At 45.5% G+C, this 26,759-nt stretch overlaps 1 protein-coding gene across 6 annotated transcripts in view; it reads right to left on the reverse strand.

Moving 5' to 3' along the window:
- Nucleotides 1-11,735: 11,735 nt before the first annotated feature.
- Nucleotides 11,736-26,759, reverse strand: part of BDNF (brain derived neurotrophic factor) — a 52,880-nt gene continuing 37,856 nt past the window's right edge. For 5 of the 6 annotated variants that reach the window (XM_070624574.1, XM_008522868.2, XM_070624575.1 and 2 more), the window contains exon 2: nucleotides 11,736-12,993. In XM_070624574.1, coding sequence (XP_070480675.1) covers nucleotides 12,229-12,993 — 765 coding nt within the window. In that variant the 3' untranslated portion in view covers nucleotides 11,736-12,228. Of the gene's footprint in view, nucleotides 12,994-23,387; nucleotides 23,665-26,759 lie in introns of those variants that run through there. The other variant, XM_070624571.1, reaches the window with a different exon arrangement.

The following is a 26,759-nucleotide window of genomic DNA, read 5'->3' on the forward strand; positions in this document are numbered from 1 at the left end:
GAGAAGGGTGAAACCAGATGCTCCTTGGCTGTTTCAGATGACACCACCCCCAACTTTCCACTGGATAAAGGCAGGCCCAAAATAGCTGCCGGTCCCACAGGCTAGTGATTCCTGGGACTCAGATTCCTGTTCTGAAAGCATGGGGAAGAGGCCAGCTTGCCCACTTAGCCTCTCACCAGCTGACCTGAGCCTCAGCAGCCCGGTGCCTGCTGACACAGGCCATTTGCCAATTGCCGCGAGCCCGTGGCCTGGCTCAGCCGGGCACGTCCTGCATTGCTGTGAAAAGAAGCCCTCCCGGGAGGGACCATGAGGCAGAGAGATGTTTCCTACTGGGTCGATGGGGATGGACTGCTGGGCAGTTTGAGGGAGGGGTGGAGGACAGAGAAAAACATTAGAAGGAGCAGAAGACAAAGCCAAAGGTGAATCTAACGGTCACTTCTGAAAACAGAGAAAACACTCCAGACCATCAGCACAGATTACTTGTTTTTCTTCTCTTTGCTTGAACTTTATGAAGTCCGTTGGAGTCCAGCAGAATGAGCCCAGCTTTAGTGAAATGGCGTGCAGGAGCTTGCCGCTGGCTCAGAGCAGGCTGCTGGGAGGAGGGGCAGGTATGGCCTGCCTGCCTTCTGGTCGGGAGCTCTGTTCTCGGCACCACTGGCCCCCTCGACCCTCAGCTTCGGGCTCCACCCTCCTGGAGCGGTTAGCACCACTCCAGTCCCCGCTCACATGGAATTTGAAGGGATTTGAGGACCCGAGTCCAGGATTCAGTTTCATTGAGCTTTCTGGTCATCCCTTCTCACACTCAATGTAATTGTAGTATCTAGAATTTTCTTATTTCTATGATTAGGCTCCTACATGTATGTGATTTCCTCCGGGTCTAGGGTCCCAGCTGGTTAATCCCCAGGCATCAAAATCCCATGCCCAAATCCTGCCACTAGGACAGCACCAGAATTCTCTGACAGCTCTGACCCGTGTTCACCTGGAGGAAGAGAAGTCGAGGGCAGCGGTTCTACCCTGGCTGGTCAATAGAACCACTGAGAAGCGTTAAAAATTACAGATGCCTGGACACCACTCCCAGAGACTCTGCTGTAACCCATCTGGGGTGGGCCTCGGCAGAGCTATTTTTTTAAAAGTTCCCTAAGTGACTCAAATGTGTAGCTCAGGACTGAGAGCCACTGGTCTGGTAGTTAAGACTGGGAGGCTTGGCATTCGCACCATGACTGAAAGGTGTTTGTGTCAGGCCTTGAGGGCCTGAAATAAGTCAGACAGAGAAAGACAAGTACTATGTGATCCCAATTATGTGTGGAACGTAAAAAGCCAAAATCATGGAGACTAGAATGGTGGCTACGAGGGTCTGGGGCTGGAGGAAAAGAGGAGATGTTGGTCAAAGAGCTCAAACTTCCAGCTATAAGAGGAACAAGTTCTGGAGATGTAACGTACCACCTGGAGATTAGAGTTAACAATGCTGTATTGTATACTTGAAAGTTGTTGAGAGAATAGGTCTTTAATGTTCTCACCACAAAAGAGAAACAGTAATTGTGTGACGTGATGCAGGTGTTAGCTATCATTTCGCAATACGTAAATGTATCGTCAACACTTTGTACATCTTAAACTTATCCAATGTATATGTCAATTATATCAGTAAAGCTGGGGGGTGGAGAAAAATGCCAGAAAGTATAGGGTTATACTGAGAACGCCAAGAGATTATTAACATAGAGGCAGCAATAAATTTACTAAGAATTCTAGGTAGCAGAAGAACAATGAAAGGAAATAAAACAATGCTCATTTTAAGAAAAAAGATTGGGGACCTTGGGATTATATACATGTTATATATATATATATATATAAAATATATTTATAGTGGCTTCAAATCAGACTTTACCATTTATTGACTTGTGACCTTGGGGCAAATTATTTCAACTCGTGTGCTGTCCGTTTCCTTGTCTCTAAAATTACACATGATCTCATGGCTGACATGTCTTTCAGAGAGCATCCAAAGCATCTAGCGTGGCATCTGGTACAACGCACGGATGTAATATTAGTGCCTCCCGCAAAAACCCCCTCCTTGTGTCCAGCCAGCACCTAGAGTAATTCCGGGTAATCGCTGGGCTCCTCACTCCAGGGCCATCCGTCCGAAGCCCATGGACACCACTCTCTCTGTACATGTCTGCAGAACATCCTACCTTTCACACCCAAAGTCTGCTCCACCCTGATGGGCACATTCAGTCCTGAGCACCTTGGCTTTGCTGCCAGATGTATCCCAGTACCTGTGGGATCTGTGCTGGAGACACCGGGAAACCCAGGAGAGCAAACTGAGCTCATCGTTTGCCTCATGTCAACCAACTGGCAGTGACCACACAGAGCCCTACCTCCGGAAGGATTCTGAGGCTGAGCCTCGGCTCAGTGATGTCTGCCACATGCGGGAGAGGGGCGGAGATGTGGCTGCCCATTGCCCCTCTGCTGATGCTGGCATCCGAGAATATGGAGACAGAGCAGGGCCTGGGGCGCTGCCCTTTCTCCCCGCCATTCAATCCCAAACACAGGATAACTTTGTAAATTTTGAACTGGGGAGGACTGGGCAACCCTGAGTTTAGCAAGTGGCTGCAGGACACTGCCTGTTTACCCAACCCTGGCAACTCACAGGAAGCCTTTCTGATCAGCTACAGGGTTGAAGGGGTGACAGCTGCCCCATTTCCAGGTACAGGGAACAGCTGGCGCGAAGCTCTGGAAACCCGCCCTCAGACCGCTCAGCACCGAGCAAGCAGCATGGTGTCGCTTTTGCCTCCATGCAACGTGAGCCTCTTTGCTTGTTAACCCTTAAAACAGCAAGCCAGCATTCTCTCCAAAGCTAAAAACTACAAGAACACTAGCGCTCCTCCTCTTTGACGGAAGCGCGGATCTTCTTAGCCACCTGGCTGTTTTCCATCTCTTTTGTTTTCGAAATTTCCCCGCGTCCTTTATGCTGGTTCAGCTCTGCAGTGGCCGGCCCCGGCCCCAGCTCCGGCCTGCACAGGGTCCCCCTTGCTCTGCTGCTCACTAGCATGTGACCTTGGGCATCTTCATCGAACTCTCTGTGCGTGGGTTGCCTGGTCTCTGAAGGGGGAACCTGTGCTGCCAGCCGGGCCCTGGCTGGCCCGGGTGTCGCGTGTGTCACGTGTGGAGCTCGAGCGTGGCCCGCCTGCAGCGTGCGCCCCTCGTGACTGCTGTGAAATGGGCTGGATGACACGAGGCTGATGGGGAGCGGGGAGCTTCCCGAGGGGCCTCGGCTATTTTTAGAAATGTGACCGTGGCTGCTTGTTTCTCTTTCAGACCATGTGAACTCATCCATGCCACCCTGGCTTCAGTTGTTTCCGTTCAGCCGAGATGGATGCATAAGGATCATGGGCTTCATTTGGAATGTGGATCTGGAAAAATGCCTTTTCTCGTAGGGTGTCTCCCTCTCCGTTTGCCTGAGTGTGGTAGCGGTCACACTCAACTGCCAAGAAGTAGTGCTAGAGGGTAAACGCCTCTTGGAGCTTTCCAGAAAAGACGAAGTGGCCCTGGATGCTAGTGAAAGGCAGATGAAACGGGAGCCCCTGCGAGAGTCAGAGAGTGTTCGCGAAGAGCGTCTGATATCTGTACTCGGTTAGCCCAGCCTATCACCGTAGCAGAGTAACTAAGGGTTTTTGAGACTTTTCCATGGCCCATCACTTCTCTAAGCGCTATAGGTGTGTTACCTTATTTGATTCTCACAAAATCCTGAGAAGTAGGTGGCAGTATTTTCACCTGTCCTTCACAAGTGAGGAAACTAGGGCAAAGAGCAGTTAAGTAACTTGCCCACAGTCACACAGGTCTAGTAGCAGAACTGGGATTCAGAACCCGGCAGTCAGGCTCCAGAATCTACACCTGTAACTACCACTTTATGCTGTCCTCTGAGAAGCTGGATCCCAGAAGAAACAGAATCCTGAGGTCACCAGGAAGCGAAGATGGGCACCAACTGGGAGCAGAAGCGGATAGAACTGGGAAGAAAATATGGGTTTCTCAGAGATTCAGGCCCAGAGACTCTGGGCTAGGAATAAGTCAAAGCTGGGTGGCTGGAATGAGGAATTCCAGGCCCTGTTGTGCCAGCAAGGCTCGTCTCCTAAGCTGCCTAAAGCTCCGCTCACAACGGCCTTCTGGAAAGTTCTGCTCTGAAGAAGTCTGCTGTCTGGTGTGGGTTGCCATGACTTATCACATGACACCCTTGTCTTCAAGGCCATTGACTTAAGAAAGAGGACACAGCCAGAGTGTGGGGCAGCAGCGGAGCAGGTTGAGAGCTGCATGTCCTTGGTGAGGTTACAAACCCAAAGGACCTGAGATGCAAACCCCTTTTGTTCTGGAGAGAGTTCTACAAACGGTGCTTCTACAGGATCCGAATGCCACAGTTTGATCCAGGGTTTCCTGACTGTGACTCAGCAAAACACACAGGCTCTTCCTTTCCCGGGCACCATGTAAGCTGGGGTGAGATACAACACAGGGAAATGGCACCGCCTGCCTTTGAACGTAAGTTTAGAGCCAGGCAGAAAGTCTGCACCTTACAGAATATTTGAGCACCTGCCCCAAAGCATCTTCTGCCTGATAGTAAAAGCATTGGTGACACGTTCATAGTTATGCGTGAAGTGAAAACCCTCTTTGGGCCGTGTCCCCACGTCCCCAACTCCCAGGCCCACCCAAGGTGCCTCCTGATCCCCATCTTGTGGCAAGTGCCAAGCAGGTGCACGGTGGATGCTCAGAATGTTCCAGCCTTTAAGTGCTTCAGAAACCTCTTTAGTCTCTTTTTACCACAAATGATGAAGCAGAAAGAAAGGAATGGGAGACTCGTAAAGCTAGAATTTACCTCCAAGACTGTCCAGCTCAGCCTCTTCCTATGGCAGACGAGGGCTCAGGGGCTCAGACGCCCGAAATGGTTGGCCAACCTGGTTAATGACTGAACTGTTGGGACTCTTGGCTCCTAAGGCAGATGTGCCAGAGTTGACTGCCTAATAGATGGGTGATCCATTCAGACACCCTCCACCCCAGCCCAGAAACAGAAAATCTTCAAATGCAGCTTGCAGTGTCTAAAATGTGCAGGGAACTGCACACACACACACACCCCACACACACGGGCGGGGGTGGGAATGCATCATTCTCCCTCCTCACTTCCAGAGACCGGTTCCTACAGTCAGGAAGAGGCTTGCCACCAAGACTGGAGAAGCCCTTTGTATTTACAATCGGGTGATTCTGGAGGGGCGAACCTAGGACTCCTCAGCCGGACGGGAACAGCTGATTAATTCAGGAAGCTTATTTAATTTGTGACCAAATAGCTCTGTTTCACAGAGAGAGGGCCGTGTTGGCAGGTGCAGAGCCCAGCTTCCCAGATGGAATAATCTTTTCCTTATTAATTTGCTGCGTGTTGCTTCTCATTTCTCGCAGCCGTTCGAAATGTGTTACAAACGAGTACATGCTCTGGGTCCTGAATCCACTTCTGCTGTAGCTTTGACAGGAAAGAAAAACAATTGGTGCCGATAAACTGCAATGAGCTTTCCCGGCACGCATTTACGTACTCGCTTTTAAACCATCAGTGCACTCTCGCAGCACTGAGCGCTGCTCCACCTGGGAGCACCCTGTGCTCTTGTTCTAGAAAATGGAAATCTAGATGGTTTGAGTGATGTTGGCCGGGCTTTGAAGCGAGGTGGTGACTGGGCTAGGATCGGAGCTCATGGTTCCGTTTCTTGAGCTGTGCTACCCTCCTATTATCTAAAAGAACGATGGCAGGCTGGCTGTTTACTCCCCAGAGCCCAGTGGTTCTCAGACTTGAGGGGGCTTCACAATCACTGAAGCGTTGTTAAAAACACAGGTTAGCCGGGTCCCACCCCTGGAGCCTCTGATTCAGCAGGTCTGGGGCGGAGCCCGAGAATCTGCATTTCTAACAAGCTCCTGGATCTGCTCCTGGGGCTTGGATAGCACAGCTTGAGCAGCACCTCACCAGCCAACGAGGGGCAGGGGGTGCCGCTCTCCGCCCGGAAACGCTGCTGGGGTCTTACGGAGAAGGTCTCGGAAGTCAAGAGGGTTTCCATTTTTTTTTCTCTCCGTCCCCCCTTGATATGCACCCAATTCAGTTTAGAAACTTTGCTTTTACAGGTTAGGGCTCAATGGAGAATGCAGCTTGATGAAAGTAATTTGAATGTGTACTGTGGTACTTGACATGGGTTTTTCCAAAACGTGAGCACTTAAGCTAGACAAAAACACCTCCCCTGGGTTTTGCCGTTCCACGCAGACCGGCTCCTGGGGTCTGTGGACCCACTGGGACAGAACACAGCACCCAAGCGCAGTGCTACAGAAGCACCCTTAGGATGACTTCTACATGCAGAGCTGACCTCGCAAGCTCAGTCTCTCAACCTACACTTTTGGGTCATTTACAGGTTTAAGACATGTCCTGTCTTTAACTACTGTGTTTCGTGTGGGGTATTTTAGGACAGAAGGGCTTATTTTTCCAAAGGAAAAGTACGTTTGTTTTGCCAGATATAAAAAATTAGCAGCTCACACAAATATATAGTGAATGTAAAGATCCTGTTGAGTGTGTGGGTCTGCGTGTGCAAGTGCACATGCACGTGTGTGTGTGGTGAGATTTAATTAATTGGAAGACCAGCTTTTACAATTCCATGCCGCTGACAATACTGAGCCTGCAGGATTGTTGTTATTCAGACAAGCAAATGCCAGGCTGGGGAGCTCCTGGTTGGTGTTTCATGCCGAGCAAGTAATTAGATGGGTGAGCGAAAGCCTATGGAAATCCTACAGAATGACGCACAAATGGCTCTTTCTTAATGAGGAATAGAATGTGTAAGATCATAATACTTTTCTGTTAATATTTAAACATATTCTTCAGGCAATTTACTGCATCTAATCACATAACCAAAAGTGAGGAGGTTGGCATGGGGGTTGGGTGAAATAGATGAAGGGGATTAAGAAGTACAAGCGTCCAGCCATAAATAAGTGAGGGGCGTAAGGTACAGCATAGAGAACAGTCAACAACAGTGTGATAACTTCGTATGGTGACAGATGGTTACTAGATTTATCAGGTGATCCTTTCACAATGTATATAAATGTCGAATCGCTATGTTGTACACCCGAAACTAAGAGGATATTGTGGGTCAACTATACTCCAATAAAAAAAAAGTTTGCCTTTTTTCTTTTTAATAAAGAATTAAAGTAGTCATTAGAACTGAAAGACTAGATCAAGATACTCAAAAGACTGGGGACAGAGGTGCAGGCAGGGCGTTCATTAGCTGGAACGCATGAACTCTGGCTGGTTTGGAGTGGCTGCAGCAACTCTAGTCTCTAAGTTTGGGTCTCAGGCGGGGAGTTCACAGAACCAGCCGCCAGTTAGCTTAAGGGAACCAGGTGGAGTCAGATTCCCAGTCCCCCTCAAATCAACCAACCGACCTTTCAAACAACCCACAGCTAAAAAAATGGCCCAGATTCCATCACTAACTTTGCTGTTCCTCATTTTGACGTTCGATCAAATCCACAGACGACTCTTTCCAGGCTAAATACTTTATCTACCTACATTTATGTACACATATTGTTTCTTAGCCCAATTATTAACATTCTTCACTTAATAAAGGCTTACCAAAATATGCGGCCACTTCCACTTTAAGTGACTTACAGAACAGGCTCGATGGAGAATGCGGAGAAGACACGCATGTTGACCTCAGGCCTGACCCTCCTGCTGCCGAGTGCCGCTGAGCCGAGGCCAGGCCTGAAGCCTGTGGCTGCAGCTCACAAGGCGTTTGACGTTTTATCCAGAGTCTAGTAACCACTTAAACAAATAAGGGGAAATTGAACACTGGGCCATTCTAAGATTTAGTTCAGATTCTCACTCAGAACTTTGATAGTGTTCATAGAATTAGTCCAGTTAATAAAAAGAAAACTTCACAGACACGGCTGATGACCGCAAAGGCTCATCAATACAGTGAAAAATCAGAGACCAAAGCGATAACCTGGGTTATTTCCAGGCATCTTAATGATTAAACAGGTTTAACTGCTTGCACCCAATGAATAGAGTGCGAATTGGCTCCTCCTGTTCACCCCAAGGTGGTCAATTTAGTGGATGCCTCCATCTTTTGTTTGTTTGTCTGACCTTGTCTTCTGATGAAAACTCCCAGTCATGTTTACCAAACTCCTTTAACTTCAAGTAATCTGAATGTCACATTTAATTCTCACTTCTTTTTCCTCAACACTTTGAAAATATTCCAGTCTTCCTCGACTACGAAATTGGTTAAGCCTGAAGTTTACCCAAATTCTAATTCCATGGCTGGGCTCCTGCCTTGACTGGCAGTCAAGGGCTTCTCTTAGATCCTAGAGCACTTTGCAAGCTCCCTGGGCAGACTAGGATGCAGTAATTCATCTCATTTGATCTGCTCCTCCATACACACAACGCAAGTTGATGTTTGTTATGACTTTCTTGATCCCTATTTATAAGACAATACAAGAGGAAACCATGTGTGTATGTTTGAAATAGAAATGATACATTGCACAGATATAGTTCACCACGTTCTGGGATGGGTTGTCAGTGTTCAAATGGGGAGTCTGAAGAGTAGGAACAGATGCTTTTTTTCCTTAATGGCTCTTTCTCTAATTTAAAATCCTTCCATTTATTTCCCTAAGATTTAGTGATAACTTTAAACACTTTAACTAAATTACCCAGCGGCTTGGCAGCCATCACAGAGGCAAATCTTTTTAGAAATCCTAGCAATCTGTTAGATCGTGGGTACTGTGATATAAAATCTGCATGCTCCACGTACAAAAATTAAATCAGTGCAATGGATACAAATACATAATGCAAATGGCGCCATTTCCAAACCAAGGGTGCATGACCTGCCTCTAAATATTGAATGTCTATGTTGCTTTCCAGTCATTGACTTTCTAAATTTGGGCCAATTTATTCTCATTATCCCTAAGTAAACTACTTTGATTTCTTAAACAGTTATTTTATAATCAAATAGAGCCAGTCAGCCCTGATTCATGGATCCTGATGTTGCTAGGATACACGGGTTGGTACTGGATGAAAGTACATCACTTCAAAGGGGAAAACTTGCAAGTGTCCTAGAAAATGACACTCCTATCTTCGTCTGTGGAAGACAGGCCCAATCCTGGAGCTTCTTGGATGCTCACAGACTGTAGGATTGGCCTCCCATGCTTTGAAATAAGCGTCCTCTCTGGAGGGCTGTGCATCTGTTAAAACTAGTCAGGTTGGTCTTAAAGCAAGGAACACAAGTATTTATAGTAAAACACGTTTTCATGTTTGTTTTACAGTGAAGAGAAAAAACCCAGAACCCCCAGATTTTATGTACTTTGAAAATATATTTAAAAACATTAAAAATTCTATATTTAAAACATATATTATATGTTAATTAGTACACTTAAATAGAACTTGTATTTACAATAGGCTTCTGATGCGGTTAAGTTTTAATGCCAATTTTTTCAATAACATAATTATATAAATATACTAAAATACAATAAATATTTTTTTTTTGTTTTACATGGTGAATAATATCTTTACCATAGAGAGAACAAGGCCACAGACATTTACTTACATTTTCAATGGGAATCACCATAAAAAAGCAACAGGCCTGCTGCCATGCATGAAACACTTCTGCCACAAAGAGACCACAGCAAGACTTTAAAAAACAAAACAAAACAGAACAGAACAAAAATGAAAAGCAACAGAGAGAGATTTTAACAAAATAAATCTTAGGTCAACGTAAACCACCAAGCATGTGACTGTGACGTGTCTTGTTGGGGAAGAGAGAGCCGGTGACCCCGCCAGTGCTGAATGCTGCTACTCAACCGCTTAACAGCTCTGGCCTTTGCTCTACTTTGAGGCTGTGATGGGAACTTTTGTTTGTTTTATAAGTTTGTCCCTCGGAAAGAGACTGCAAAAAATGAACATACAGCAGGTATTCCAAGTATTCATTACATGTTAAAAATAATTACAAAGATAGTATTTTCAAACAGCACAAAACATACCTATGCTACATAAAGTCTTCCTTCTCTTAAAGACAGGTATTCAGATGGTCCTGTAAAAGACAGGTCGTTCTAAATGAAAGACTGAACAGATAGAAATTAGTTGCTGATGGCATCTTCATCCCCGGGTCATGGTGGACATCCTCTTTTGCTTATCCCTCATCCTACTAAGATGCAGCAATTTCTTGAGGCTTTCTGATACTCAAGGACACTGGCGCAGGACGTCTTCAGTTTAGAGAGTGGGCTAAATGGGCTTAGCACTAATTTTCCCTGGGGTCCACTTTTCCCAAGACCACTACTCCAGGATCCCAACTTGACTTCTCCTGACCCCAGATGGCAGAGGTGAGGCAGGGGACCTCTCCCTGGACAGACAGGATGGACGGGAGGTCGCTGTGGCCTTCACCGGGAAGCAGAGCTCTGTCAAGACTGTCCTGGCCTCTTCCATCGAGCAAGGCACCTTCCAGCCTTCAGGGTCCCGGGTGTGCAGACACCTTCCCGAAGTCTCATCTCTGGACAAGGTTTTCTATCTGTAGCCTTGATCATCCAACCTGAGTTTTGGGGCCTTTTCCTGTCCCCTTCCCCCTTACCAAAAGTTCTCAAAAGACAAAACCCTGGTTTCCTCAAGTCTAATTTCAAAGCAGTAAGTGTTCACGGAGCAAACATCTATCTCATGGCGTCAACCTCAGGGTCACAACACCATATTTGGTTCTGCGCCTGCTCCAGGCTAATCCAGCTTTATGCAAAATGATCCAGGGCGGGGGCGGGAGTCAGCTTGAGCACGTCCTCCAGTGAGAACCTCTCAGCACGTTAGGTAATGTAGGCACTTAAAGCGCGAGGTCCCTGCAACTTGACATGTCATTCCAGAGCCACCTCTGAAGGGTCCTTCAGAGGCCTCCCTTTTGGAATGTCTCAAGTACCACTCGCCAGCCTCACCCAGACCTCGGGACGGCCACTCAGAGTCCTCCTGCACCGCCTGGAAGTGACAAGTCCGCTCCCCACAGCCTCCATGCGGCTGTTCAGTATCGTTTCACTGGCAGTGTAGACTCCTGCTCCAATCTAGGCGTTTTCTGGGTCCATACAGAACTCCACCTTTTGCTTCAAGACATTTTTAAGCCTTACCATAATTCTTTTTAAGACTTACTATGGTTTACCCTAATGTTTACCCCTCATAAAAAAGAATCCTTATTTTTGCGTGATTTTGTTATCCTTTTTCTCTTCTAAAAAGGGAAATCCCTGTTCTCCACGCTTACACCAGCTCCACGATGTGTCGAAGTTGTTCCCTCGTTCACAGCGGCGGGGGAAATATTTCAGAGCACGCACCTGATTTTTCTTCCTTGAGAGAAAACAAAACAGAGAGGACCAAGAGGGGAGGGGGCAAAGAATGTGCTGGAAGTCAAGGTAGGCCTCTCCACAGCAGAGCGCCCTGACCGCAGCCGCAGGGCGCCGAGGAGGTGTCCCGGGAAGCCGCGAGCCCTGCGCGCAGTCGCCTCTGTTTTATTCACTTTCCAGTCATCCGACTGCATTGCAAACATCTTTACAACAGACAAATGACTCTTTTCTCCACCAGAATAGGTACTGAAGGAATTCTTTCCCCATCCCTACTCCCTGTGGGAACTAAAAAAACAAAACAAAACAAACGGAAAAAACACAAAACAAACGAAAATATACCCCTCCCATGCCCCATCCCCTAAGCCAGTAACGCGATGACAACAGCACCTTGACATGTTTTAATTCCAACGCTATCAGAAGTTAAAAGCAGTAAAACAGATATTGTACTAACAGGAACGAAGATACTTACTGTCTAAAATGTAAACGGAATGTTTTGGTTCAAATTTTTGTTGGTTTTTTTTTTTTTTGTCTGTTTTCTGAAAGAGGACAGTTTATTATCAATTCACAATTAAAGCAGCATGCAATTTATTATTATTTTTTAAACTTTTTACGTTTTCAATTCTTGGCAACGGCAACAAACCACAACATTATCGAGGAATGTAATGCAGATTTTTTAAAGTTGTGCGCGAAATGACTGTTTCCCTTCTGGTCATGGATCTGTCCAATAAACAGACTGTAGAACCACGGTACGGTAGAAACTCCATTTATACATGCAGTTCATAAAATTATTTTTTCTTAACTGAATAATTTACCCTGTTATGTATATATACAAATAGATAATTTTTGTCTCAATATAATCTATACAACATAAAGCCACTATCTTCCCCTTTTAATGGTCAATGTACATACACAGGAAGTGTCTATCCTTATGAACCGCCAGCCGATTCTCTTTTTGCTATCCATGGTGAGGGCCCGCACGTACGACTGGGTAGTTCGGCATTGGGAGTTCCAGTGCCTTTTGTCGATGCCCCTGCAGCCCTCCTTCGTGTAACCCATGGGGTTGCACTTGGTCTCATAGAAGTACTGCTTCAGCTGGCCTTTCGACACAGGGACCTTTTCCAGGACCGTGACCGTCCCGCCCGACATGTCCACTGCCGTCTTCTTATCCGCCGCGGTGACCCACTCGCTAATGCTGTCGCAGACGCTCAGCTCCCCGCGGCGGGCCGGGTCAGAGTGGCGCCGGACCCTCATAGACATGTTTGCAGCATCCAGGTAATTTTTGTATTCCTCCAGCAGAAAGAGAAGGGGAGGCTCCAAAGGCACTTGACTACTGAGCATCACCCGGGAAGTGTACAAGTCCGCGTCCTTACTGTTCTCTTCATCGGGCCGCACTTTCTGGCCCTCATCCAACAGGTCTTCTATCACGTGTTCGAAAGTGTCAGCCAACGAGGTCAGGCCTCTCGAGCCTGCCTTGGGCCCGTTCACGCTCTCCAGAGTCCCATGGGTCCGCACAGCTGGGTAGGCCAAGCTGCCTTGTCCTCGGGCGTTTGCTTCTTTCATGGGGGCAGCCTTCATGCAACCGAAGTATGAAATAACCATAGTAAGGAAAAGGATGGTCATCACTCTTCGCACCTGGTGGAACTGCAGGGAGAAAGCAGAGACAGGACACAAAACCGGTTAGGGTTTTCTCTGGCAGGGATGCCGTGCAGCCCATCTGACAGTAATTCCAGGGCATTTGGGAGGGTCAAGGTTTTTGACGTATTGGTGATAAACTCCAGCTGCACCAGACACAAGTTCATGTCAGCAGTGTGCTGGCGTGCTTTAATATAAACCAGAGACGGCCAGCGTTTGCCCCAAGATTTAGCATATAAACCCAAGATTAGACGGCTTCTACGCAAGTGAAAAAAATTGTGGCTTCAAGTTCTCCTCCTTCCTCCTACTTTAGCAGCTTTGCAGATTTAATTTTTAATGATCTCTGCTGTCACAAGAAACACAGTATCAGAAATGTCACTAAGCAACAACAGCAAATGTAATGGTAATTTTTTTTCGAGTGTGCAACATGTTCCTATCGCAGGAATGTGTGACGGGAACAGGAGTGGCCCAAGGGTCTGAGTGGGCCTCTCTAGCTATGCCGTGTCTAGGCCTGAGTGCACGCAGAAGCTGAAGTCAGGGAGCCATCAGGAGCCTCCACATAGACTATGTTCCTCCCATAGAGATAACCTACTAGACAGAGCAGAGAAGAAAGGTAATGTCATCGAGCCATCCTGTTTTACGGGCAAGGAAACCAAAGGCCACAGAGGACTTGCTTGCCTCGTGTCACGAAGAAAGTTTCTTAGAATTCGGGCTCCCGACTCCAGCTCCAGCATTTTTCTACTACACCTGGGTGGTCATAACTGAAAATGTTTTGCTTATTTCCAAACAAAAATCGTTTAATACACGTTGACTTTAATGATGTGTCTACGCCTGGGGCTGATATCATGAAAATAATGTGTCTGCCTAAGAGAGAATTAGAAAAGTCAGCCTTAAAAGGCACTGAAGTCAATTTCAAATGCCTCCCATATGCGGATCCACGTTCATCTCCACCAACCCTTGGAGGCCCTCACCCCTTGGCTTTTCTGGCGCATACATAGACCCATCTGAGAAACCTCAGCTTCTCTTTTTATGGGAAATGTGGTCCTGTATGTGTGTGTGAGTGTGTGAGAGCTGTGAGTTAATCGTACCTTTAAAACGCTGAGTGGCATTTTGCTCACTTTGGTATAGGCAGCTAGAGCTTCTTCCTGTGCTTTTGAAGTTTCCTGGGAAGTCCCTGAACAGCACTGCACAAAATTAATCTTTTCCCGTTTGCCAGAGGGTTGCAATACTCTAACTTTGGCTCTGCATCTACAGGCGTGCTCTGGGAAGCCAATTAGGATGGATGAACAACCAAAATGAAAACATACCTACAGACCAGCCCAAGGTTACTGTCAGCTGGTGAAGAACTTCAGAATCACTTACCTGAAGCATCGTGCCCCTCAGGAGTAAAGAGGAGCACCCCCCAGCCCCGGCACCCTAACTTAATTCCTGCTTGTCAGTTGTGGAGCAAGGACTTACAAAAGACACACACATGCCGTAGTTGTTTTGCTGTCCATCAGTAGGAAAAGGGACTGTTTTTCTGTCCATGAAGTGTCACTGATTAGGAAGGCAACCTACCTCCAGTCAGTAGCTCCTACTGCAGAAACGGCTGGAAACTCTGCGAGCGAGGACCAAATGTGTCTGTTCTCCACTTTGATGAGATCACATTTTCTACCACTAAGAGACGTTATGGTCCTCCCCAAACACCAACAAATTCCCTGCTAGACCCTCACTTTGCACACACAGCAAGCACGCTCAGAACTGTGTGGATTGCACAATGGTCTCAGAGTAGGAAGTGCACGCTGGTTTGAATAAAATGCAGATGACCCACTCTGCTAATACCCGAACTTTTGTGAATATCCTGGCTTCTGCACCATCAAAGCAACGGTCCTCCACGGAGGTGTCTATTCTGGCAGGCAGCACTTACACCACTGAACGAAAACCCTTTCTCCTCGTGTTCCCAGTCCAAATTAAACCAACCCAAGGGATACCGCAAATGTAGGTCGAGGAAAGAATGCAAATTTAGAATATTTTACTCCAGCCATCTACATCGCACTGGTAGAGATTTGCTGTGCTCAGCTAGCTTTTAACACCGTATTTCATTAAGTCTCAGATATCATCATTATAAAACACACTCTTTTAAGTACCACGAAAAAATTAAAAATGCAGCCAATTAAACTACTGCTTTCTTTATCACTGATTACTGTTATTTCAGACTTATTTGGACACTTTTTATCATATATAACTTTTATGCATGTATAAAAAAAGAAAATTAAGCAAAATAAATGGGTTAATGTGATGACAACTGTGTTATGACTTTGGCACAGCCAACAATAAGAACGAAATGACGTCCACTTCAGACACGATCCAAGTTCAGGGATGTTAAAAATAAGAAAAAGAAAATGTGTATCTGAGAATTAATGAAACAGAGTAAGTTTAATAAGCATTTACTAAGTGCCCACACTAACTGCTTACAGCGGCCCAAGGTACCGAGGCATCTCAAACCAGAGCTGGCAAACTGTTTTATCATCAGTCCCACAGCAACGAGTCTTTTAATGATACCTTTTTCTATACTTGGCTTAAAGCAGTATCCTGCCTTTCACTGGTCTCATTCATCTTTTTATTAATAACTGTTTGGTTACAAAAGTAGTTAGTTCTTTATAGATCACTTTCTCATCAGTCCCACAGCAACTATTTCAGAGGAACAAATGGCCTCTGAGTGCATATTACTTCATCCTGAGGCCCAGCATCCCTCCAAGCTGACCAGCCGCACAGATTCAGTCATTAACCACCGGGTGAGAGAGCCCAACCCCCCCCAGCCCCGCCTGCCCCGTACGTGACACCTCTACAAGGCCAACTGCCCACTCTCTGAAAGGCCTCGAAGACAAACTCAATGCTTTTCGTTGGAACAATGTTACTTCCTAACTTTTCTATTTCTGCCAATGGTTTTGTGATTCTCTGGACCACCCAGGCTGCCGGCTGGAAATCTTGGCAGCAAGTCTAACAATACATTTCTTGTACAGCCTTCAAATCCAGTCAGTGGAGAGGTCCTGCTCATTTTTCCTTTACGACGTCTCTCCTGTCCATCCCTTTCTCTCCATCCCACTGCCATTATCTTGGCTCAGCCCTCACCATCCCATTTTATGACCACAATGTCCCCCTGGTGTACCTGACATCCTTTCTGCTCCATTTAACTCTGATGACCATGGCCTAACACTCTCGTCTTATCATTCTCTTACACAGAACTTGCAATGGCTTTTTTGTTCCCCTAGATCAAATCTAACCTCCTTTTACCTGGCATTCAACACCCTCCAAAGTCTGGCCCCACCCTACTTAGCTAAGTTTGTCATATCAATCAATGCTTTCTAACCTCTGCTCTGATCAGGCCAGAGTCCTTGGAGCCCTATACACATTATTGCCCAGAAGTGACTTGTTCCATTCTCCTGGCAAACTCCTTTCTCTCTGACTAAATCTTGTTTATCCTTCATGACCCAGTTCGAGCACCAGACCACACCCGCCACGTTCTCTGATTACCTCATTATGCTAACTCCTCAGTTGGATGATAAGATCTCGGAGGGAATGGATCATGTCTGATCCCCCATAACGCTGAACACAAAATAAGGTAATAGTACTCAGTAAAAACTTACTGACGGTTTGTAAACCGTGGCAGATGGTGCTGACATCAGTGTTGTAGGAAGCCTTTCCATCTGGAAAGCATAGTGAACTCACTGAAATTATTAGGTCAAGTATAGGCTGTGCTAAACCCAAATTACCAGCTCTAAGGGATTTGACGGATGGCAATTATCAGCCATGAGCAATCTCTTGAGTTTCTCTAATAGGGTAAACCTTGACTCGAATAATTAAAAGGCCAATAACACTACAACATACTACTTCCTGTGTAGCTGTTTCTACTACTTCAAGAGGAGACTTAGACAAGTCAGTAATAATCATAATAGCAAAATTTGGAATTTTCCTTCTTTTCCTTTTTTTTTTCTGTTAACCTCTTCAATAATTTTACATACTATATTAGGAAATCATAAAAGTTTAAGTAAGAACTTCCGTGACAATTCTTACATTTTAGCTCTTCCGATGAGTCTTTATTACACGAAAGATAAAGGGGTTGCGCAATACTGCTAAGTAGATCGTTAGTCTATATATCTGTTTATACATAATAAATTCATTGGTGCTGTCCAATTCTGCTCCAAGGCTTAAAACAATCGACTCAACCACACCTATAAAATGCTAGGAAGGTCTCTTTCTAGCTCTCAAGAATTTAAATATAGTATAGAGGGTTAAAAGAAAAGCAACGTAGTAGAAATGTAATTTAGTTTTAAGCATGACTCACAAGTCTTACATTCAGCCAGATGAATATCTGTGATAGCACGCTGTAGTAATAACTTAGATTTGTCTAAAAGACTACAGAACCTTCACAAGGATCATCTAATTTGGTTGTTATTAGGAGACAGGACAGGTATTATTATCCCGATTATACAGATGAGGCAGTTATGGTTCAGAGAGGTCAAGTAACCTATCAGATATCACAAAGCTAATAGGTTACCTGTCTCCTTGTCCAAGCTTTTACCATCAGGACACGCGCTGCCAGTTGTAGAACATTTAACTGCAGGGAGGAGAGAGGCTGCGAAGGGCCGTCAAAGGAGGAGCTGATGGGATGTGATGGTTTCCTGCAGTTACGTGTATCCTACGCCCAACTTTCCAAAGGCAGCGCCTTAAGATATGACTTCAGAGAATTGGATTAATCCTGCCCTCTAAGACCCTTCAACCTTAAGGCTTGACTACTTCAGCAGATGGAATTTTAGACAACGTGCTCTTCCTCTAAAGAAAGCTTTCCAAAAATTTAGATATGTTGGAACCAAGTTTCCATGGCCAAAGCTAAGAAGAAAAACCAAACAACAGTATGAATAATTCAGGCATCCAGGAAAAAAGTGCCACGCTCTGTTTGCTCCCAGTCTCTTTGGGTTTGTCTATGAGCATGAAATTAAAGAAAACACAGATTAAAGATGATATGGCTGCTCATCTTAGATGGTCTTATAAGCCAAAAGGACGATGGTAATGTTGAAGAAATTATCAATTGATGCTTAATTCCTAACATACACGATGCAAATCTATTAAGAGGCCATCTTACTGAAATCTTGTAAATTCATATAAATAATCATTACTCTGTACCCAGTTTCACTACCTGCACTATTATCCTTACTTTTGTTTGTTCATTCAGCAGACCTGGAATCTACTCTCAAGTTTCACAGTCTAGGAGGGAGGTAGGACATGTATGTAAGTAACTAAAATGTAAAGACAGAAACCACCAAGGAAAAGTATAGATAAAATTCTATAAAAAGGAAGAGGTTACGTCCAGTTAGAAGATGGAAGAACACTTTGTGAAGAAGCCTGCAAAGGGTTTACACATATCCAGAAACGACACCAGCGGATGGACAGCAGGTCAGTTAAAGGCGTGGAGAAAATTTCTCGAGAGAAGAGTTCTGGACTAGGAATAGTGAGAACTGAGAGCGGATGACTGCCAGAGTTGGAAAGGCTCTGAGGGTGATGCTAAAGAACTTGGACCTTGCCTCGCAGGCATGGAAGGGCCCACAAAAGGTTCTGAGCAGCGGAGTGCTTCAAAAGCCCAGCTCATCACCATGTGTGGGAGGACCTGGAAGAATGAAAGACCGGAAGAGACAATTTAATTCACTGATTTTATTCATAGTGGCTGCTGAGCTTTCAACGTAAATATTAAGCAGTTACTTAAGTGTGGGGTGGGGGTTAAGGGCCTGGATGTATCCTTTAACTTAATCATTTATTTACTTATTTATTTTTAGGCTGAAGTGAGTTGCAAAAGAAAAAGGGAGTAGAGAGAAGTGCACGGAGCGGCATGGTAAAGCATGAGTAATGTCGGGGCTGGCCGAAGGACAGCGTGGAAGGAGGCAGAGGGAAGGCAGGAATACAAACCCTCATTCCAATTATAATTACCCTGAACTTGGATTCCACCGCTCAGCACTTTTAATTCAAAGATCTCCAAACACTTTGCAAATAGTAAGTAATTAAGACTCATAGGACCCTAGAGGTGCAGGTAACTATAATTATCCCCATTTCATACAGGAGGAAAGAGGACCAGAGTTTTTAATCAACTCATCCACTCACTGTAGTTCCCCTGATAGAACGAGGTCAGAACCTCAGTTTCCAAAGGAAAACTAGGTCTTCAAATCCAGGGACTAGTTTCTTCCATCCCTCTGTATTATTTCTGTATTATTTTCCCATTACGTATAAACTGCTTAGCCAAGAAGATCAAAAAACACTCAAAAACAAAAAACCTCACATTTCTTAATAATTGGTAGTTGGAATCCACAAATAAAACAAGGGGAAAGAAAGCCAGTGATCATTACAGACGCATTCAGGTCAAACTTACCTGAAGGACCAATCAAGGGGAACAATAAATATTTCAAAAAATGCTACCTGATAACGCAGATGCTTTAAAGCTTTGAACAAAGTGCCTTGAAACATAGTTTTTAACTATAATGCAGTTTATGTCCATGGGTATCTAACCACGCTTACTACAAAACGCAGTCCCTCACACCAGAGTCCTCTCTGATGCCCCATGCACCCTTGGTGTTGGGTGATACTTGTAGACACTACTCGGCCTCACTAAGAGAGCCAGAGAATTTGCTGTTCTTAGTTCAAACCCGGAGTGATACATACACGTAACTACCATGAAAAAATGTCTATTTCCCTGAGTCATTAGTTTGATAGAGAAATTTACAAACATCCTTCATAGAAAGCACTATAGCTCTGGTCCTCTATTAATCCCCTCTATTGCCCAGCCCATACCCGACAAAGTAAGGACTTTTCTATCGGTCAGGGACCTACCTTAGCCAAGAGTAAAATGAGCCCATATTCTCCATTAGGATACGGGCTGGGAATTCTCCTCTGAATTACCCCAATTTGTACAGCCCCTTGCACAAACCAGGTCCCCACACATCTAAATGACTCAGCTACCTTCGTGCTGGTACTATTGGCCTGGTATTTCAGGGAGGTGCAATTAAAGTGAGAGCAGCAAGTCCTAAAGTGGGCTGTAAAAATGGAATGAATTTCGGAAGAAGGGGTAGAACGCGCCTGGCCCAACGACCAGGTCTGGGCCGAGAACACCGCCCTCCCCCGCCCCCGCCCCCCACCACTCCAAGCCCAGGCACAGCCACCACCATCCAAAGGTCTCCAAGTGCTTTCCATCAACACCACCCTAGGAAACCTACAGTTCTCCTGTAACCGAGGAAGAACCCCTGAAAGCCAGAGCCACCAGAGCTGGCAGTCCGACCCATGCCTGGCCCTCTTCCTTCGTCTCCTCTTCAGAGCAGCACTGCTGGATGGCGCATCTCCCGCCTATGAGGAAGTCTTGGCATCCAGCACACAAATCACTTGCAAATCAAATGAGGAGACTGCCTAAAAATGCTTTTTAAAATTTTCAACTACTATATTTTAGATTATAAGAACTAAATGGCAGTTCACATTCAATTCAAAAGCCTAACTTCTTTAATTAGGATTCTGTTTTCTTTAGAATTTCAGGTGGGACTTGTTATGACGAACTAAAGTAAAATTGAGATTTAACGATGTTTTAACTACTGAATTGCCAAAAACAGTGTACTATTTATCAAATGCCCATATATGGTAGACAATAATGCTAATTAGAAGATACTATCTATCTGGTTCCATGAAGTGTCAGTGACCCGCCCTGTAAGGAAAGACCTGGAAAAATTATCAAGTATACGTCACATTTAATAACAGGCGTTCATCTCTATGACTACTGTGAAATCATGGGGCGAATTTTCCGCTAAAGGGAAAATGACTCTGGAAATAGTGAGTAGGGAGATACAAACATTATTGTAACATAGGCATTTCCATTGTACTTACATATACAGACTTCGAATTTATAGAAAAATTTCAAGTACAAAATTCACTTTAGGCAACCTAAAGTCTCAAATTTCAGGTAAGTTTTTGAGTACTACATTTACAAATTAAGTGTAATAATGCAATTCAAATTTGTTACCAAAAATACTACAACAAAAGGAGAAATTTATGGGGCCCAAAATAAGTTTTAGGAAATGTAGGTAAGGATAAACTTCTGGGGGCTGAAATTAAACGAAGACTTGCTTCTCAGAGTGTGATCCGTGGGTCGCAGGATTAGCATCACCTGGGAGCTTACAGGAAATGCAGCGTCTCAGGTCTCCTCCTGCATCCCTCCACTCCACCCACTCACTCAGAATCTGCTTTTCACCAAGATTCAGATACTTCCAGGTGATTCATATACTTATTAAAGTTGAGAAGGACTGGGCGAAATGCTAAAGAGAAAGAAGCTACTTAAGATACAGAGATGCAGTGGTTAACGTCAACTGGAGTATTACGGTATATTCGGATCATGCCATGGGCTTACCTGTCATTTTCCTCCCTGGTTCAACTTGTTTTATTGGGACATTTATCATGTGGGGAAATATTTTTGCTTTTGTGATGGTATGAAGTAAAATCTGGGTTGCCCTTCTGTCGACTGGCTTTTCCACTATTGTGTTTATGCCATAAAGTGTGGGACACCTATAAACGTGATTGGTTGAATGAGAATTATAGAGAGCACTGCTGATCTATATCTGGACTCACACTCAAGCACTAATTTATATCTCAATGCTACAAGGCAAGTGCAAGCTTAATTGGCTTCCCTGATTCCCTATATAGCTTATCATCGCTCACTCAATCAGAATCGTACTGGAAATAATACAACCAGCTACAGCAGGGGGTAGATTTCCAGGCACACTAATACTTTCAGCCAGATAGATATCTCTGATCCTTGTGAGTTCCTCCTATCCTGAAATGGTAAAATAAAGATAGAGGCAGAAAGAACTGACTCACCACTCAACGGTGACTCTTATTTCTAGACTTGTCTTAAAACTAACAGTTCCAGCTATCTCCTACCAGGCACCATGAAATTTAAATAAATAAATAAAACAATAGCAGCAGCAGCAGCAAAACCCTAAAGCAGATCAATGCGAGTATCAAGCATCAGAATCCCCTCTCCAACCCAAATCTGTCTCTACTTCGAGAGGTGCCCAAGCAGGCAGCCCAATTTCTCAGTTGGGTTCTAACATCTGGGATCATGTTTCAAGACCGAAGGACCCAAAGGTGTAAAAATTAAGGCAGATTTCCAAAGAAAAGTACAAAAATTTTTGAGTTGAATAACATCACCAAGGAGTTGATGGGGTGGTTTCACAAACAGAACCGGAGACTGGTCCACTGTTGGGGCTTTTTACAAAGGACTGCAAGGTGGCTCGGTTCCAAACACCAAGAAGGCGTCAAGTTCACCAGTACAAATGCAAATGACTCGCACTGGGAACCCTGACAGTGTTGGTGGGGAATCATTTGCAAATGGGTGGGACTGAGATGACAAAGAACCCTATTTTCCCAGGCAGGATCCCCACTATCATCAGGTTCCACCTTGAGCCCCACATAGTGCAGACGTCAACACAGTTAAGGGACAGCCTCCTCCAGATTACAAACGAGGCACACCTACAACCAGGGGATGTTGTGAAAGGACAGCAGAGCATGCTCCATGCCTAAAAAAAATGCAGGGTGACACAACTGGATTCTTGTTTCCTAAGAGGAGAACATGCAGTAACTCTCTCATACCAGAGGATAAAGGGAATCTCCCTTGAATAAAAGAAGTTTGCCATAATGCGGAGATTGGGAACATGCCAGAACAATTACAATTTAAAAAAAAAACCATACCACCAACAAAGCAAGACAGAGAAAGTTAAGACCCGTCAGTCCTATTACAGTCTCTTTCATCTGAATTGGCAGCTTCAAATCAACAGGTTGCTTTGAGGGTGTCGCTGGGCACGTGGAGTTCCTGCCATGAGATGCTACAGGAATTCTGACAGCTGTGAGCCAACACCCACTAGGCACCGTCGCCACACAAACACACTCTTAATGGACCCCAGAGCTGCGGTAAAGGCATGCCCTTCTCAGTTTTTCCACAGATGGTGCTCCTGAAATTTTCCACAGCCGGAGTATTCCTGTGGTTAATTAGTTATCAGAGCAATTTCCATTATAGACAGAATATCTTTACATGATTAAACCCATCTGAGGTCCCAACTGGAAGGCTTCAAAGTCATTAATTCAGAAGGGTGACATGGAAAACCGGAGGGACAATTCTCACCTGATGAAGAGACCTCTCTAGATCACGCCCCATCCTCTGAAGTGCATAGAACATTAAATTTAAAAAAGCAAGAGAGGTGAAAATAGGTGAGGGAGAGAAACCAGATAGCTGAGATGCTTCAAGAGACAAAAGAAGAGCAATCCTTCTAAAACCACTATTGAGAAATCCTAAGGAAAAGGTAAAATTAGCAAGAGAAGGCTGTCAGCTGTCTGCGGCTCACCTTTACGAGACCATTTTCAGGAACCAGTTGGGCAAATTCCACGGAGGTGCATATGCATGCACCGCGGCCCTTCTTCTGGGACGCAGTCACGCCATGCAGAAGCGTGTGGACAGGTGCCAAAACATGTCTGGACATGCAACCCTTTCCGCAGAAACTCAACGTTCTGAGTGTTCCCGAGGATTAGACTTCTGCACACACGGGGAAACTGGTGGCTCCACACACAGTTGTCCTTCGGGTTATTTTTGTGTCCAACTCTATAATTTCTTTTAATTACTTACTGTAAAGCAGGGGAAAGTGCTCATTATTTGCAGCTTAACGCAGGAGCAAAAATACTTGAATGTGTTCCCCTGCCCACCGAGCTACCCGAGCCCCAGGTCTCCCAAGGGTCACGTTCATCTGAACGGCGCACCGAGGTGAGCCCACCTGGCGCATAGCGAGCCACGTGGACTCTCTTCAAGAGACTGGCCATCCGCCAGAGCTACTATAAAATACAAGGAAAATATTAACTTCTCAGATGACAAAAGATCCGCATGGCTGGTCAGAAAATATCCACATCACTTAGGCCCATAGAAAGTACATAGAGGGAAACATCCAATTCTGTGGCTCCATGAGGACCAGGACGGTGAGAACATCTGTGTGTTTCCATCCCTCTTCACTCAACACTAATTCCTCCAGAAGACAGGCGAGCTCAACACAGATACGTTTAACCTAAGCAACAGGAGGGGGGCTGGGTTTCTACAGAGTACCGAGGAATAGATACAGTATCGGTGGGGACTGCCGTGTATATGGAGGGACTGTTGGAAGATGCTCTGGGCAGCTGGGTAAATAAGTAACGTCAAACTTCTCTTTGTATTAAAAGTGATTAAAAATAATCGCTAACATTTATTAGCTACAAGGTAAAGAATCTAATTATCCATAGTTTACAGCTGAGAATGCAGAGGCCCGGAGAAGTTCGGTATAAACTGCCCCAGACCATACTCCCGGCGTGCGGGGAAATGGAATTTAAACCAGGGCTGGCTCACAGGCTTCTTTCCAAATGGGGTCAGATGTGGATGCGGTGTCTTATATTCTGAGGGAAGTCTACTTGGCGGAGAGATCCTGCAGACCTTATGCACCAATTTCTTATTTATTTAAGCAAAGCCCCTTATGATCATTCCTGACAAGCGGTTTGTTTACACACTAATTCCACGGAGGCTGAATATAAACCTACAGTTTCTTCCTTACTGCCCTCTTCTCAATACTGAATTATTCCCTCAGGGTACCAACCACACATGCATACTCAGTAGGGCACAGTGTCAAAACTAGGCATGAAGGTAATTGGTTTGAAATGTCAGTACGTTTTCCCCGGAGAAGATCTCTTCAGGCACTGGAACAGAACCACGCGCTCTCAGACCAGTAAACCACAACTGCCAAATGTTCCTGTGTCGACTCCACTTGAGTAAGCATGATTTCAGTCAAGACCCAAGTACCAAGGTGCCTTTTTAAAAAAATACTTGTGACATAAAATCTTTGAGTGCCCCAACCTAATCCCCTCAAAGTCTGGAGGCACCCTAGGCCACCCCCCACCCCGTGACCCATGCCATTTGTCCTGTCACTCCAGAGCAGAGGTGAGGACTGAGACGTGAGTCAATAAAAAGGTATAGCAAGACGACCTCAAATTTATTCTCGGGGAGTCGTTCAGACACCTAGTTAGGGCCCCAAAGACAGCAAAACAGACTGTCCAGCACAGACAGAGCAGTGGACTCTCAGACTGTGCCAACAGGAGCAATCAAGTCAAAACAGCCACAGGAACAAGGGTGACAGAGTAGAGATCTCATGTGGGTTCTTTGACACCAAACTGGTACCCAGAGGCCCTTGGCCTGAACGGCAGGCCAAATGGAGCCCACAGCCACACTGAGTTGATGCAGAACAGACACCTGAGAGTGTGTGGCAGCTTGGATGAGGATGGCACAGAAGACAGAACACCTTGCTTCCGGCCATCGTCAGCCCTTGGAAGAGAGCAGACTTCCAGAGGAGGAGCTGCAAGGAGCCTGAGAACAAAACTGGAAAGGCCTGTTGTGAAAGTCTTCACAGGTATTAACAAAAGAAAACGTGCATTTATCAGCGGTGTGTGAGCTAGCTTCTGGCAGTCCACCCTTCGGCCCAGGAATTATTTCCTGTGTAGGCCCGACACAGTCATCACAGCAGCCCGTCCCTATAGGGGAAGAGGAGTGGCTTTCCCTCTTAAAGTGGCCCTGGCAAAAATTCCATGAAAAAGAACAATGTCCATCTGGATTGAAGAACCATTCCACCAGGCTCCATTTACCACACTTTTCTATGCAGTGGAACTAAAGGAAATTTTTTCTGAACAAAGCATACTGTCCTCAGAGAAAAATAAGACTGAGAATCGATCCTTCCAATGGGAATGGTAAGAAGTGACGTGAGGACGACCTGGAATGTATGCTTTTCAAAGTGTGGAGATGTTCTCGAGGCTGCCGCTGACGTGTTTTCACTGGGTGTCCTGTCCGTCTAACACAGGGGACGGCCTGGCAACTTCAGGGGAGAAGCCTGCAATACTGCGTCAGAGTTCAACGCCGACACTGTGCCGCAGCAGTTTTAATCTATCCTATAAAGTACTAAGCATTTCATTACGAATCTTGGGGGAAGTGCAAAATCATTCCTCAAAGGAGCATCCCCTTGGGTATGAAGGTTCCAGGTTTAGCAAGACTTCCTCTGTGACTTAGGGTACATCTCTCCAACTCAGTCCCTAGAAATAAGGTTAACAGCTGAGAAACAAGTGCTAACTTCTGGTGCACAGTGTGCTGCGGTGGAACAATTTCCTTTTCTGTTCCAATAAACTCTGTTGTGCTCTATAGATCTTGCGCTACCAGTTAGGTGAATAACCAATGCATGCTCAACTTTCGACTGCAGGAAATTCTGCAAGTGCAACGTGGGTCCATTGCATGTGTGTCACCAGAGCTGGCATAAGGTCATGGCCACGGCAGGGCATGCTTTCCACTGGAACTGGCGCATGCCCCAGCTCTGGGGAGTGTGTGGTATTCCCACTACAAACTAGGGGCACAGTTAGAACCTGAGAGAGACTTCACTTAGAAGCTCACCTCCCATTCCTCCTCTCTCAGACTGACACGCACTCTGTTGGTGAGAAGTAGAGAAACAGGCGTCTCGTACACAGGGGGTGGGAGTCCAAACGCTTCAAGCCCTTTGCAGGACAATTGGGCAATACCTTTGGAAGTTATAAATGAGTTTCCCTGCTGATCCAGCACTTCTGCCTCTGAGAAGAAACGTATGGATACAGGTAGGTGCACGTGTACAAAATGATGTATATACAAATTTATTAACCGCAACAAGACATAGAAGAGCAAAAACACTAGC

The sequence above is a fragment of the Equus przewalskii genome, chromosome 6 (genome assembly GCF_037783145.1).
Source record: "Equus przewalskii isolate Varuska chromosome 6, EquPr2, whole genome shotgun sequence".
Classification (NCBI taxonomy): Eukaryota; Metazoa; Chordata; class Mammalia; order Perissodactyla; family Equidae; genus Equus; species Equus przewalskii.